This window comes from Neolamprologus multifasciatus, chromosome 18 (assembly GCF_963576455.1).
Source record: "Neolamprologus multifasciatus chromosome 18, fNeoMul1.2, whole genome shotgun sequence".
Lineage (NCBI taxonomy): Eukaryota > Metazoa > Chordata > Actinopteri > Cichliformes > Cichlidae > Neolamprologus > Neolamprologus multifasciatus.
In genome coordinates, this window is record NC_140456.1 from 4,832,677 (window position 1) to 4,848,528 (window position 15,852).

General features: G+C 39.8%; 2 protein-coding genes across 3 annotated transcripts; both read left to right on the forward strand.

Moving 5' to 3' along the window:
• The first annotated feature begins 44 nt into the window (after positions 1-44).
• Positions 45-4,564, forward strand: LOC146497148 (E3 ubiquitin/ISG15 ligase TRIM25-like). Of its 2 annotated transcripts, XM_085140738.1 has the most exons (2): positions 45-2,270; positions 2,969-3,138. In XM_085140738.1, exons 1-2 carry the CDS (start codon positions 1,467-1,469, stop codon positions 3,023-3,025), a joined length of 861 nt encoding a protein of 286 aa, XP_084996864.1. In that variant the 5' UTR covers positions 45-1,466; the 3' UTR covers positions 3,026-3,138. The 2 variants fall into 2 exon arrangements, with proteins under 2 accessions (XP_084996864.1, XP_084996863.1); XM_085140737.1 differs by having other exon boundaries at positions 1,342-4,564.
• Positions 4,565-7,661: 3,097 nt separating this feature from the next.
• Positions 7,662-10,147, forward strand: LOC146497149 (tripartite motif-containing protein 16-like). The gene has a single exon (XM_085140778.1). It carries the CDS (start codon positions 7,696-7,698, stop codon positions 9,352-9,354), a length of 1,659 nt encoding a protein of 552 aa, XP_084996904.1. The 5' UTR covers positions 7,662-7,695; the 3' UTR covers positions 9,355-10,147.
• Positions 10,148-15,852: the final 5,705 nt, after the last annotated feature.

Here is a 15,852-nt window from a genome sequence, read left to right on the forward strand (position 1 = left end):
TACTCACTTTATGTCTCTTCCACAACGTTATTTCTCTCTCCAACAACGTAGGTTACAATTACATTAGTATGACAAAATATGCAAATTAGGTGATGACGTCATTTGGCGACTTCTAGCGACTTTTAGGACAGCCAATAGCGATTTTCCTTACTAAGGAGTTGGCAACACTGGGAACAACAGAACGTAGCTGTCAAACAAAACCCAAACAGTCCTGACCCGCGACAATATGAAACAGGGAAGTACCGCCGTGTAATCCATTTATTTCAACAAAGTAACTGTATTCTAAATACCACCTTTTTAAACGGTAACTGTAACGGAATACAGTTACTCATATTTTGTATTTTAAATACGTAACGGCGGTACATGTATTCCGTTACTCCCCAACACTGGTATTCGGAAGTATTTAAAGCTGTCCACTGTTTCCACAGTTGAGTTATTCATGAGTACCAGCAGGTGAATGCTCCTCCACCTTCATGTAATTCACAATAACCGCCTTTCTTTCTGAGATATTCAGGCATAAATGCTCGTTTTGGCAATAATTTTCCAGGGCTATCTCATCAGCAAGTGAACTCAATCCTGAAAACCTCTCAGTTATGTTATTAGCTCTTTTTCCCCCAAAAAGAGCTAATAATGTCATGGGTGTAGAGTGAGTGTAGGAATGGGTTCAGAGCACAGCCCTTTGTCTATTATTATTATTACTGTACTTAGTGATTATATGCCTGTACAAAGCATTTTATAAATAGACATACTGAGGTTTAATCAGCTGTGTCACCAGATGAATCAATAAAGGGATTTTCTCTTCATTTTTAAATCTGCTCCTTTTATTTCTATTTGTTTTAATTTTACAGATATGGGTGAAATTCTTTCTAGATAATTATTTTCTGACATTTTGAGAGTTTTGGACATAAACTCTGATGCAGAGTGTTTAGAAACAAGCAGGAAACCTCAGTGAAAGACTCCTGGTCAGGGTTTCTGACTGCACAACAAAGTATATGCCAATAAAAGACAATTAGTGTCAGCTTGACAGTCATACATGTTATAAGAAACAACAAGCTATCACAAACAATAGATAATAGTTTACAACACACAAAGCTCAGCAGCACTAAATCAAAGTTATCAGAGCATATCAGACTGTAAACTCTGCCATCAGAGTATTTAATTGTCTGCAGTGACTGCAGAAGTGTTAGACACACATCTCTTGGCTTCCTGTAATGAGTCACTGCCCCATAACCCCCCCCCCCCCCCCCCCCGCTCTCTGACTCAGCACCTCCTCTCTGTCCTCATGTTCACTTGTTCCCTCCCCTTCTGATCTCAACTTTGTAGATGGGTGTAAGCAACATGTGGCAATCTGTAAGAGCTCACAGGCCACATTCACAGCAGCAACACATGTTGTTTAGATCAGAGCTCAGATTAGTTTCATTTATACGGAAGTGAAACTCACACAGTCGCTGATACTGAGACGAGAAATGGCGCAGAAAGGAGTTCAGCTGGACCGAGAAACTTTCTCTTGTTCGATCTGTTTGGATCTACTGAAGGATCCGGTGACTATTCCCTGTGGACACAGCTACTGCATGAACTGTATTAATGGATTTTGGGATGGAGAGGACGAGAAGAAAATCTACAGCTGCCCTCAGTGCAGACAGACTTTCACACCAAGGCCTGTCCTGGTGAAAAACACCATGTTAGCAGTTTTAGTGGAGCAGCTGAAGAAGACTGGACTCCAAGCTGCTCCTGCTGATCACTGCTATGCTGGACCTGAAGATGTGGCCTGTGATTTCTGCACTGGCATGAAGCTAAAAGCTGTGAAATCTTGTCTAGTGTGTTTGGTTTCTTACTGTAAGGAACACCTTCAGCCTCATTATGATGTGGCTCCATTAAAGAAACACAAGCTGGTGGAGCCCTCCAAGAAGCTCCAGGAGAACATCTGCTTTCGTCACGATGAGGTGATGAAGATGTTCTGCCGTACTGATCAGCAGATTATCTGTTATCTCTGCCCTGTGGATGAACATAAAGGCCACGACACAGTCTCAGCTGCAGCAGAAAGGACTGAGAGGCAGAGAGAGCTGGAGGTGAGTCGACAAAACATCCAGCAAAGAATCCAGGACAGAGAGAAAGATGTGAAGCTGCTTCAACAGGAGGTGGAGGCCATCAATCAGTCTGCTGATCAAACAGTGGAGCACAGTGAGAAGATCTTCACTGAGCTGATCCATCTCATCCAGAAAAGAAGCTCTGATGTGAAGCAGCAGATCAGATCCCAGCAGGAAACTGAAGTGAGTCGAGTCAAAGAGCTTCAGGAGAAGCTGGAGCAGGAGATCACTGAGCTGAAGAGGAAAGATGCTGAGCTGAAGCAGCTCTCACACACAGAGGATCACATCCAGTTTCTACACAACTACCCCTCACTGTCAGCACTCAGTGAGTCTACAGACTCATCCAGCATCAATATCCGTCCTCTGAGCTACTTTGAGGATGTGACAGCAGCTGTGTCAGAGGTCAGAGATAAACTACAGGACATTCTGAGAGAGGAATGGACAAACATCTCACTGACAGTCACTGAAGTGGATGTTTTACTGTCACAACCAGAGCCAAAGACCAGAGATAGATTCTTAAAACATTCAAAGGAAATCACACTGGATCCAAACACAGCAAACACACAGCTGTTATTATCAGAGGGGAACAGAAGAGTCACATTATTGTTTTATCATGAGTCTTATTTTGATCATCCATACAGATTCACTTCTTACAAACAGGTCGTTAGTAGAGAGAGTCTAACTGAACGTTGTTACTGGGAAGTGTTAAGGAGAGGAAGAGGAGTTATTGTAGCAGTTGCATCTAAAAATATCAGGACAGCACAGGATGAATGTTGGTTTGGGCACGATGAAAAATCCTGGGCATTAGATTGCAACAAAAACAGTTATATATTTTGGCACAACAACATCCAAACTCCTGTCTCAGGTCCTCATTCCTCCAGAGTAGGAGTGTACCTGGATCACAGAGCAGGTATTTTGTCCTTCTACAGCGTCTCTGAAACCATGACTCTCCTCCACAGAGTCCAGACCACATTCACTCAGCCGCTCTATGCTGGAGTGAGTCTTTACTATAATTATGGAGATATTGCTGAGTTCGTCACACTGAAATAGATTAAAGTCTTTCATATTGTGGATCTGTATTTTAGTTTCATCACTGTTGTGACATTTTGGCTGTGCACAGAGATCAGCTGTAAATCGATCATTATGGGTGTTACCCCAAAATCTTCTAGATGTTGAATGATGTTATTGAGTGTTTTATAACGAGCTGTTCCTAAGTCTGTTTAGCCATGGAGGCTATGACTGCTCATGATTATTTTCATCTACAAAAACATTTCACTGCATAAAAAGAGCTGATCTCTAAATGAGTAGTGATCATCACTTTATACACGTGGAAAGAAATGTATAACTGGAAGACTTTTTTTAGTTAAGTCATGACAAATGAGGTATTATGAAACTCTAGTTTTAAGGAGTAATCAAGATGAGATTGTCCATTGTTTTTAAAATTCACTACATGAAGAAATTTAATATTATTATAATTACAAATAAAACGTTGTTGAAAAAAAAGTTTTTTTCTGTCTTCATTCCAGGGTCTCAGTCAAGTATGATAGGAAAAATGCTAAAATAATCTTGAGGGAATAACTGAAGAAATCTTCCTCCTAAAACCCCACAAAGTTCATGTTTAGACCAGAGGAAGATTCATCAGTCAATCTCATACTTGTTGATTTTTAAAGCAATGTTTTTCTTTCAATCAGTATATAGAGTTTTTTAATTTAGGTCATCATGGACAAAGTTATTAAACATTTTAAAGCACTGAAGTGTTTAATTTCATATTTATAAACTGCAAACTTATCAGTTTTTCCCATGGTCTCTCGGTGCAGCATCAGCATTACTGGTTGTGACTCACAGCCTCTCTGTCCTAGATTTTTATTCTCTTCAGTCAGATATGGACTGCTCTCTTAGCCTGCCGGTGTGAGATTCGTGAATCTCTGGGAGATGAGTGATTCGCCCCTTTCATTTAACTAAAACACCTCCTTTGTCTTGGAGACATTTAGGCATAGATGGTTGTTTTGGCACTACTTTTCCAGGGTTGTCCCATCTCCTGTCATAGCTATTGGTGAAAATATACAGACATATGTACAAATGTGGATAAAAACAAATCCAAACAAAGAAACAAACCACAAAAAACCAACAAACAAAACTCTGATCACTGGTGTAAAACAACAGTTACACAGGAAAAAATGATCCAAAGCAGACACCTGGTGGACAACGACAGACATGACAACAAGAAAACATTACAACATAAAGTGCCTTGACGTAACTGTTGGGATTTGGCGCCAAATCAATAAAAATGAATTGAATTATATAAAAGAATCAAGTTCTTGTAGAGAACTGGTTTCAAGTGGGTAAATTTGTGGAATTTATCTCATTGTGTGTGCTGCAGGAGGAAAATAGTGGCACAGTCTACAGCTTGGACTTTTATTTTTATTAAACAAAAGGATAAGCGTGAGATGGTAAAGTGTAAACTGTGTCCAGGACAGAAACAGCTGCATGATCCTGCTAACACAACTTTGCACAGACAACCAACACTAAGCTAGCCAAGAACCCAGAGTGATGTTAAAGCTGAGCAATGCCGACCCCAGCACAGCAGCCAGACTCTGAACTTCAACAGGTAACAAACGTGTAACCAGTCAGGTCGCAGCCTTCGTTTCTATCTGTTCTTGTTTCTAAAGTAGAATTCATAGTGGTTTGATTGCTTTAAAAACTTCTTGCGGTGATTTTCATCTTTGCATTTTGTTGTTGGCTTTGTGTTTGTGATGCCAAGCCACACATGGTAAGCTCCACACCTCACCACTAGTTTGCTTCACTTTAGTTTACTTTGCAGTCCCTACTTTAAATATATTTTATTTATTGTCTATTATATTGTTTCTTTATGAAATTAGTTTACTTTTTCCATCACACCTTACAATGTTTATATGGAGTGCACCCATATCAACACTGCATGGTCAAATTTATATTCTATGTTTTATTAATACGTCTCTCTTTGTTTGAGATACCTGCGGGTTTGGCTTCTCCTTCCTGGTTGGCAAAAGGCTGGGGGATCTGAAGTACTGCTGACAGCCTCATTGGACCGAACAACATGCTTAATTGCCAGGGGGGTGTTTGGAGTTTGCTTAATTGTTTTGTGTTAGGTAGTTATATGGCAGCTATTTTGTTTTCCCCTCGTGTGTCATAGAGTTTAGCTAAGTCAGTATTTAAGTTCCCTCCTGTTACATTTCAGTTTGTTAGTCTTATGGTTCAAAAATGAATGAAATACATTTAAGACATGATACTTTATACAGGTCAAATATTTCAAGAATAATGTTTCTCAATGTAAAATTGTAAAGAATCTTTAGATAGGATACAACATTTTGTAAACAGGTACCTCAGAACCTGCTGAGCCGTGCCTCTCTTGTACTGTTACATGGATGTAAGCGCACGTCCTTGTAAAATTTTCCACAGTGCTTCTGCTAAATCAACCAAACAAATACATGTACTCTTGCAAATTATAAACAATCCAATTGTTCCTTTAAAAAGCAGCACAAACAGATAACAACAAAGATTGTCGGATCTTTCCAAAGTTCTCATTCCTGTATTTCAGTGCTTCCTGGAAAGAATTTCGGAGGAATCTACTCTTTATGCTGACAAAGTAGGTCATAAACCTCCTCAAGCCAATGTTGCTGCAATGTTTCTTTGATTGCTGTTTTTAGATTGATTCCATTGCATCTGTGACTGATATCTGCGCTCTGCAATATTTGATGCATGTGGAGGATTCTGCTGTTTCTGTTGCCCAGGATGGCTACTTGTTTTACATCTTTTATTTCTGTATTGCTCCCTGTGGAAAACATATCTGGATTTTCTTATTGTCCAGATTATCAATTGTGTCTGTGCACTTAGTCTTACGTTTGTCGTTGATGTTAACCAGCTCAAAGTAGCCCAGGTCATTGGTGAAGCGACCATCTGCCCGCCACATATATCCCCTTCTCTCCGTAAACACAGAGGCACTTGAACTGTTTTACGTGGTCATTTTTAAAAACCTTCTTTCTTTTTTTTGGCATTTATTCCTCCATTTGCACCAATGTAAAAGACAAAATAGTAATCTCTTGCCTTAACCATCTTCTTATATCTATTGAAAGGCTTTAAGGCCTCCAGCACTGTGCAACTGTGCAAGGCCTTTCTGTGTGATTTGCATGTTGTCCTTGTGTTTATCTGTGTGTGTGAATTGGATTTCACTCTGAACCCACTAGCTAAATCAGAATCAGAATCAATAAAATATTCTGATTCTGATTTAGTTGTTCAAATAGTTTATTCACATAGTAAAGAAGTTGTTACTAGTATAAGGATATATTTTCTCAAATAAAGAGGATTTCATCATCTGCAGTTCATGAAAAAAAAGTGTCACATTAAAAACAAATCAGTAGATTCACGAATTACGGAAACAGTCTCTTTTCAGCTGTAGATGTACACTTCACATACAGTTCAAAGACAAGCATGAGGGTGCACACTTGGGCATCTTTTATTTTGCATGGCTATACCATTGTGGATTTTGCTAAATAAATATGCTCAAGAGTCTTTCATATGTTTGACATCCAGCAAAAAACTTGATTTTTACTTTTGCTTTGTTCTTGCTTACTTTTTCATCTTTACTTGAGTAAAGAAGTTGAATCAGTATTTCTACTTTTACTTGAGAATTTCTAACACTAGCATCTGTACAGAGTATCTGCACAGAATGTCTGCACTTTTGCTGCTTCTCCTGTAGACTTTTGTGCAAATGTAGACTTGGTATGTACATTTCCCCCTCTACATAGTGTTTATTCATGACCAGGCGAGGCAGGACCAGGCGACGACAGCGTGGAAGCTGCAGATGAAGAAGCAGGCGGTGGCACTGCATCAACAGCGGGGGGGCTGCAGATGGAGGAGCAGGTGGTGGCACTGCAGGCGATGGCGTGGGAGCTACTGATGGTGGCGCTGCAGGCGACGAAGACTGGATGGGCCTCTCAGACCCTCCAGCAGAGGCAGGTTGCTAAACGGGCCTCTCGGACCCTCCAGCGGAGGCAGAAGGATGGATGGGCCTCTCGGACCCTCCAGCAGAGGCAGGTTGCTGGACGGGCCTCTTGGACCCTCCAGCAGCAACAGGTGGCTGGACAGAAACTCAGGCCTAAAAAGACAAAGGAAGCAAAACCAGACACATTAACATGAGACACGGACTTTCAAAGTAAAACTAGAAACATAACACAGAGACGCAGACTTGACATGGGGATACAGCAGACAGGGGAGACAACACAGAACAGAAACCAGCAGGCACAACTCAGATAAAGAAACCAAAAGACTAGAAATGATAAATAAAGGCAAAAATCAAAGTAGTATAGTATTTTTAAAATGTGAAAAATGCTCTGTTATAAAAAGTGTTAATGACACACAGTCTGATAAACCTCCCACTTCCTCCCACTCTCTGACTCAGCACCTCCTCTCTGTCCACATATTTCTGTGTTCCCTCCCCTTCTGATCTCAACTTTGAAGATGGGTGTAACCAGCATGTGGTGACATGGAAGAGCTGACAGGCCCCATTAACTGCATTAGTTTCAGTTATAAGGAAGTGAAACTCACACAGTCACTGACACTGAGAGTAGAAATGGCGCAGAAAGGAGTTCAGCTGGACCAAGAAACCTTCTCTTGTTCGATCTGTTTGGATCTACTGAAGGAGCCAGTGACTATTCCCTGTGGACACAGCTACTGTATGAAGTGTATTAATGGATTTTGGGATGGAGAGGACAAGAAGAAAATCTACAGCTGCCCTCAGTGCCGACAGACTTTCACACCGAGGCCTGTCCTGGTGAAAAACACCATGTTAGCAGTTTTAGTGGAGCAGCTGAAGAAGACTGGACTCCAAGCTGCTCCTGCTGATCACTGCTATGCTGGACCTGAAGATGTGGCCTGTGATGTCTGCATTGAGATGAAGTTAAAAGCTGTGAAATCTTGTTTAGTCTGTCTGGCATCTTACTGTGAGAAACACCTTCAACCTCATTATGATGTGGCTCCATTAAAGAAACACAAGCTGGTGGAGCCCTCCAAGAAGCTCCAGGAGAACATCTGCTCTCGTCATGATGAGGTGATGAAGATGTTCTGCCGTACTGATCAGCAGAGTATCTGTTATCTCTGCTCTGTGGATGAACATAAAGGCCACGACACAGTCTCAGCTGCAGCAGAAAGGACTGAGAGGCAGAGAGAGCTGGAGGTGAGTCGACAAAACATCCAGCAGAGAATCCAGGACAGAGAGAAAGATGTGAAGCTGCTTCAACAGGAGGTGGAGGCCATCAATCAGTCTGCTGATCAAACAGTGGAGCACAGTGAGAAGATCTTCACTGAGCTGATCCATGTCATCCAGAAAAGAAGCTCTGATGTGAAGCAGCAGATCAGATCCCAGCAGGAAACTGAAGTGAGTCGAGTCAAAGAGCTTCAGGAGAAGCTGGAGCAGGAGATCACTGAGCTGAAGAGGAAAGATGCTGAGCTGAAGCAGCTCTCACACACAGAGGATCACATCCACTTTCTACACAACTACCCCTCACTGTCAGCACTCAGTGAGTCTACAGACTCATCCAGCATCAATATCCGTCCTCTGAGCTACTTTGAGGATGTGACAGCAGCTGTGTCAGAGGTCAGAGATAAACTACAGGACATTCTGAGAGAGGAATGGACAAACATCTCACTGACAGTCACTGAAGTGGAGCCAGAGCCACAGACCAGAGCTGAATTCTTAAAATATTTATGCAAAATCACACTAGATCCAAACACAGCACACAAACAGCTGTTATTATCAGAGGGGAACAGAAGAGTAACTTTAATGAATCATCAACAATCCTTTTTGGATCATCCAGACAAATTTACTGGATGGTGGCAGGTCCTGAGTGAACAGAGTCTGACTGGACGTTGTTACTGGGAAGTGGAGAGGAAAGGGCGAGTTTATGTAGCAGTTGCCTACAAGAACATCAGCAGAGCAAAGGGTGGAAATAAATGTGGATTTGGACATAATGACAAATCTTGGGCATTACATTGTTCCAAAAACAGTTATACATTTTGGCATAACAACACTGAAACTCCCATTTCAGATGTTGGGTCCTCCAGAGTAGGAGTGTACCTGGATCACAGAGCAGGTATTTTGTCCTTCTACAGTGTCTCCAAAACCGTGAGTCTCCTCCACAGAGTCCAGACCACATTCACTCAGCCGCTCTACACTGGAGTAAGGTTTTACAACAGTTATGGAGATTTTGCTGAGTTCATTAAACCAAAATAAACTGAACTCTTATATAGTGTTGTGGGTTTAAAGTCTGCATTTTATTTTCTCTCCATCATTTTTGCCAATTTCTACATTGCATAGAGTTCAGCTCTCAGTCAACCATTATGGGTGATACATTCTAGTTTTGTTTTGTTTTTAAGTTTTTTAGGTGGTCTTCTTTCCTTTGTATATCTAGCCATGGACCCTATCATTGCTCATGGTGTTTTTTTATTAACAAAAATGCTTCACCACATGAAAATGTAAACTTTTCTTTGCTCTAAATATTTAGGGAATATTTGTATTGATGTATTCGTATATTGTGTCTTCCACTTCATGGGCCTTAACAGTGAAATTAGGATTGTTTCCTTTATCACACAGAATTTATCATCACTTTGCACATTAGGAAAGAAATGCATAATTACATTTTATCTGTTTAGAAGACCTAACCTTTCTGTTTTTATTTTGTACATACACAAAAATATTAGCTATTCTGTGATCTTTTCTTTTACTTTAGTGTGTGATTAATTTCAGCTGTTTTCCCACCTGTTTCTTGTGCCCTTATCAACGTGTGTGTATATATATTGTCTCAGCCTCTCTGTTGTTGTCTCCCTCTGTCGGGTTGTCTGTTCGTCTTGCATTATGTTATTCCAGGTCTCACGTTTCTTTTATGCTTCTGTTCATGTTGTCTTGTCACAGTTTTGATAGCTAATTTTAAGTTATCCCAGTTTAGATTTCAGTTTAGTTTTTCTCCAGCTTGCTTTGCCTTGTTTTCTGTTTGTGGATTCAGCCTAATAAATGGCTCGCCTTTTGTTTTCTCTCCCGTGTCTGCTTTTGGGCCCGCCCAGGCTTAACACTATTGTTCAACTACAAAGCTGTTTTGAGTTTTACTTTGTGCTTTGGAGTTGTGTGTCCTGCCCTGACAGGTTGTGCGGGAAACTCCCAGTAGATCAGCAAGTTTCTGACCAGCCCATGTGAAATCAATAACCACACCTTTTTCCACTTCACCTTTATAAAGCAAAATTATCTCTACTGTGATGGGACTGGACTGAAGTGGGGTCACTGAACATTTGAGGACTAAGAAAATGATGTTAATCATATGCTTTGGCAATCACAAATCTCAACCCAGCAGCACACCTCTGGCAGATTTTGGACTGAAGAAAATGTTCTCACCACCATAATCAAAACACAAAATGAAGGGGTTTTTTGTAGTTGTTTTTATAGAACTGTGTTCATTTCTCCTTTAGAGTTTCTGTCACGGTTGTTAAAGAGTGGACTCAGGCGCGGAGCTCAGAAATAATGACAGTGCATTTATTTACAGTGCAGCAAGGTGACAACAGTTCAAATGTGCAACGATGGTGATAGTGCGTCCCTCCTTCCGTGTAAGCCCGTGCGTGGTAGTGAGTGCCCGTCTCTCCTCCAAGTGCTTCCTTTGTGTCCGTAAATCCTCCGTCAATCCCTGGGTGAACACACACACGACAGCAAAACGAGTACGAAGATCAGACAGTACTTCAATAACGTTAGCGACTCGAAAACACTACCAGGCTTAGTGCAATACTCCAGCGCTGTCTGTCGCTCAGCCACACCATTAAGTAGCCCTGCTGAAGATGGGCAGCAGCTGGTGGATTGGCTGCAGGTGCGGCAGCTCCGGGCGACAGCACTTCCGGGTCGGAGGTAGCCTGTTGCTAGGTTACCTCCTAACACACAGCGGAGCCGGAGGGGAAGACAGGGTGATAGGAGAGACACATACACACGCACACAAATATATACACAGGCAGGTCGACCGGTTAGGGCGCCGTCAGATCCTGACAGTTTCAGAGACTTGCAGAATCAATATCATGAAACACTGGAGCTATTCTAAAGGCACATGGTACACAAACAACTTAATAAAAAGCCTTTAATTTCCCATTCCCACTTGTCTTTGTTGCTGAGCTGGTTCTGATCTCTTGTGCTTCTGAAAAATGGCGTCTGAAGCTGTTTGGTCAGAAAACATTATGTATGACACAATAGAATCTTCAACCACGTGACTGAATACTTTTTGTATCATTCTGAAGGTCCCTAGATCGTAGTATATAGAAGATGGTGGGGGGAAAAAACAAAAAACACAATAAACAAACAACAACTTAGTTTTCAAACTTAGTCACTTGATTTCTGTCCGCCTATTTATTGTTAAAACATATAAACACAATTGTTGTACTTATAAATGATGAAAATACTATATTATAAAACTCACTGTTACTTTAATATTTACCACTTATTTGAATGAAGATCATAAAACAGGAAACAGCACTACAAAAATATGGTTAACAATTACATGTCATTAAAATGAAAAATACTGACAGGGCATCAAATTATTTAGCAAAACACACATTGAAAAAATTCCTTCTCCCAGGTCATGTTAATAAATAAAATTAGTATCAGCTTGACAGTTACATGTGTTATAAGAAACTTTTTTTTTTTTTAGAAATGAATGAAAACTATTTGTAATACACACAGTTTAGAGATACTGAATTACAGTTACTAGAGCATAAGCATATATTGTAGATTCTGCAACAATCAGAGCACCTTGTCTGCAGTCACTGTAGACCTCTGCACTAATGGGATGTGCATTTTTACCTTTATACTAGTTTTTATTCAGTGTGACTGACACTGAAGGTGACATTGTGCATGTCCTGTCTGTTTGGGCTCTATATTATCACAGATGAGAAAAGGTTTAGTACTGTAAGAGTTACAGTGGGATGCAAAAGTTTGGTCAACCTTGTTAATAGTCATTATTTTCCTGTATAAATCGTTGGTTGTTTCAATACAAAAATGTCAGTTAAATATATCATATAGGAGACACACACAGTGATATTTGAGAAGTGTTTATTGGATTTACAGATTAACAAGGTTGCCCAAACTTTTGCATCCCACTGTAAATGTCAAAAACAACTTGAATAACAAACAGCAGAGGACAGCAAACGATCAGTGTAAAATGTGTGATGTCTGCACTGAGATGAAGGAAAAGAAGTTAAAATGCTCTATTATTGTTGCTCAATTTTTGTTTTTGAGCCAATTTGAATTTTCTTATTTTTGTAACTAAAACTGCAAAACGTATATGTTCTATATTTGTTCTTAGCTCAGTCTTTACAACCTATTCCCTATTTTCTGTCTTTATATGGAGTATGTGAATACCTAAAATGAATAAAATGATTAAACTAATTTAGAAGACTTGGTAGATTCTTTTAAAAAGAATATTTTAACAGTCCCATAAAGTTGATTCTGTTCATCTGGACGTGGCATTTTCAGTAGGAGAAACGTTTCATCGCTCATCCAAGTGACTTCTTCAGTCTCAGCTGACTGCAGGTTTCCCGAACCTTATAAACAGTATATTTGAATAAGGACTGAAACTAGGACCACTGACGAACAATGGGCTGTGAGGTCAGTTTCATAATCATTAATATGCAAACTGTCATGACCATTGATCAATGACTACCGATTAATGACCATTAATTACCACGTATAAATCACGGCAATCCTCCTGGCACTTAACAGTGTACACTATATTACTCTGCTTGCGCTGTGAGACCCAATTCTATGGGTGGACCAGTTTTTAGTGCAGCCCGTTTTGGGGTTTGAAAGCCACAGAGACGCGGTGTTTAAAGAAAATGAGTTAATGTGATTAGTAGTGCTGTCAATAGATTTTAAAAAAATTACCAATTAATCGCACAATTTTCTGAAATTAATCGCGTTTAATCGCAACTACTTGATAGCCTGGTTGCAATTACATTTTTTCAACTTTGTATTTAAGGTTGTAACTGACATTTATGCAAAAATAATTTAGTGAATGCAGAATAAACACAAAGGATGTATGCTTAAATTTAAAAAAAAATGAATAGTTTTCTTAAGTCTTTTAACACACACTCAAAAAAAATAATTCATTGGATGAACGTAATTTTATCTTGCCACTTATATTCCATCTAAACAAATCATGTTATATTAATCCATCTTGATTGTGTTGTGTCAACATGATATATGTGTGTAGGTTTAACATAATATTAACATTAACATTCAATTAATTTGACTTTTGTTCAATCAACATGTTTGCACCACGTTAGTCTAATTAAATGTATTTAAATCCATCTCATATTGTTTAAACACTTTGGCACATCAAATCAGTCTTGTTACATGAACTAGTAAAATATTTGTTTGTTACACCAATGATAATCTTGTTGAATGAATGAAATGTAACTTATGTCTGTAGTCTGTTGTATTCATATTAAGTAATGTTCAACAAAAAAAATCATTGGATTTACAGCAACTTCCAATCCACCCATCTTCTTATCTTTATCTGGGCTGCAGAAGTGATAGGGCAAGAGGGACAGGGTACAGACTGGACAGGTTGCCAGTCTATCATACAGAGACAAACAATCATTTGCACTTTAACACCTTTGGGCAATTTAGAATAACCAGTTACCCTTACAACTGCATGACTTTTAACTGTGGAGGAAACCAGAGTACGCAGAGAGAACCCACTGCAAACTTCACCACTTTGTGGATTTGAACCCAGGATCTTCTTGCTCTGAGGCAACAGCACGAACCACCACGGCATTAATCTGTCAATACAGACTTAACAAAAGTAGGAAAGCTATGCTTGATGATGCTTTATGTTGTTGTCCTTGACAAGTTAAACCATAAGAAATAGTAACAGCATACACGTGGTGTGTGTATGGTTGTCTGCCTCTTGTAACCCCACTGATTTTCCTGTGGTTTGACATCTAATGTGATCTTGTGAATTTCGTGAGTCGAATCACAAAAATGAAATTGGGTGGTTGTTACATGCATAAGATCCAAACTTGTAATTTGAACTAAATAATTCCATGTTTCTATGGTGAACGTAATTAAATCATGTAGCATCTGCATGAAATTCAGCAACTTAATTTGTTCTTGTTGAGATGACATCATACAATCCAGTAAGAGCGGTTAGTTGCCTGGATCCAGCCACTCTTACTAGATTGTATGAGTGTGGATTGTGGCTGATTGTGACCCACACCCGCTTTCACACCTTGGTTTATGTGATTAGGTAGAGGATCATCAGGGTGTCCTTTGTTCCTCTTTGGGGGGAAACTCCCACTAGGTTTAAATCTGGGACTCTCCACCATTTGACCTTAGAACTGAAGAAGCTTCTTGGATGAGAGGTGAAACGTCTTCAAGAAACTCAAAGAAATCCAGACGCTTTTCTTTCCAAGCTCCTTAGACTACGATGACCTGGATGACTGAGAACCTTCACAGACATCTGTTAGTTAGTAGTTGTGGCTGTTCTGAGGGCACATGGTACACAAAAAGCTCACTAAGAAGCGTTTTCCTTTAATTTGTCACCTGTCTGTATCTCACTGCTCCAGTTCTGATATCCTTCTGAATAATGCTGTCTGAGCCTGTTTGGTCAGAAAATATTATTCATGACATGATACTAAAATAATTAAATTAACTATGTGTCTTTAAAAAAAAATACATTTCCTGACACTTCATCATTTGTGTCATTCTGAAGGTCCTTAGCAGTAATGGGAGCATGGTAAAAGAATGTCCTTAACTGAAACTAATCTTTCACTGTATTTCTGTCCTCCTACTTATTGTTAAAAAATATGAACACAATTTAACCGATGAATAAAATACCAGTGTTGGGTAAGTTACTTTAAATTAGTAACTTAGTTACATTACTAGTTACTTCTGTCAAAAGTAACTCAGTTATTTCAAGTTACTCGTTACTTTCAAAGTAACTTACTAGGGAAAGTAACTGGTTTTACTCAGAATTCTCTTGTTAATGTGTTGCTTCCGTAACTGGATACCCAGCCAGACTGCCAGTCGTCTAGCTTGCTTACTTGCCACAAGTGCACTGTGCCACCTACCAATAGAAAGGAAAAGATAATACATATTTCCACGAGAGAAATCCCACGCCTGGACCTTCGTTGACCGCTGCATGATTCTAGCCTGCTTTTTACATCCAACAGAAAAACTGCAGCCGTGGTGCTTTCGATTGTACTCAGAACTCTGAAATTCTGCCTTCTGAATAGGAAGATGTAGGTAACACCAGACTGCAGATGAGCTGCATACAGGGCTGGACTGGGACAAAAAAATAAAGTTTTTGATGAGAATTTTTTTTTGATAAGAATAGAAATCTGTCTACAGATTTCTATTCTTATCAGTGTACATTTGTACAGAAATCTGTAATTATATTTATTTGTTTGGAGACTAAATCTTTCTGTTTTTGCTTTTGAATACACAAACAAATAAAGCTGGGCATACACTGCATACCCCCCCCCCCCCCCCCCATTTTTGCACATGTCGAGGAGCGTGTCAGGTTACATTTCCCTGTGTGTTATACTTGTATAACTATGCATGTGACAAATAGAGAACCTTGAACCTTGAAGCAGTGCCACAAGCCAATTTAACACAACCTCTCACACTGCGCGTGCCCAAACACAGAAGGGAAAAAGTCGGAGCAACATGGCAGTGCAGCGTGTGATCTGGATACAAGCTACG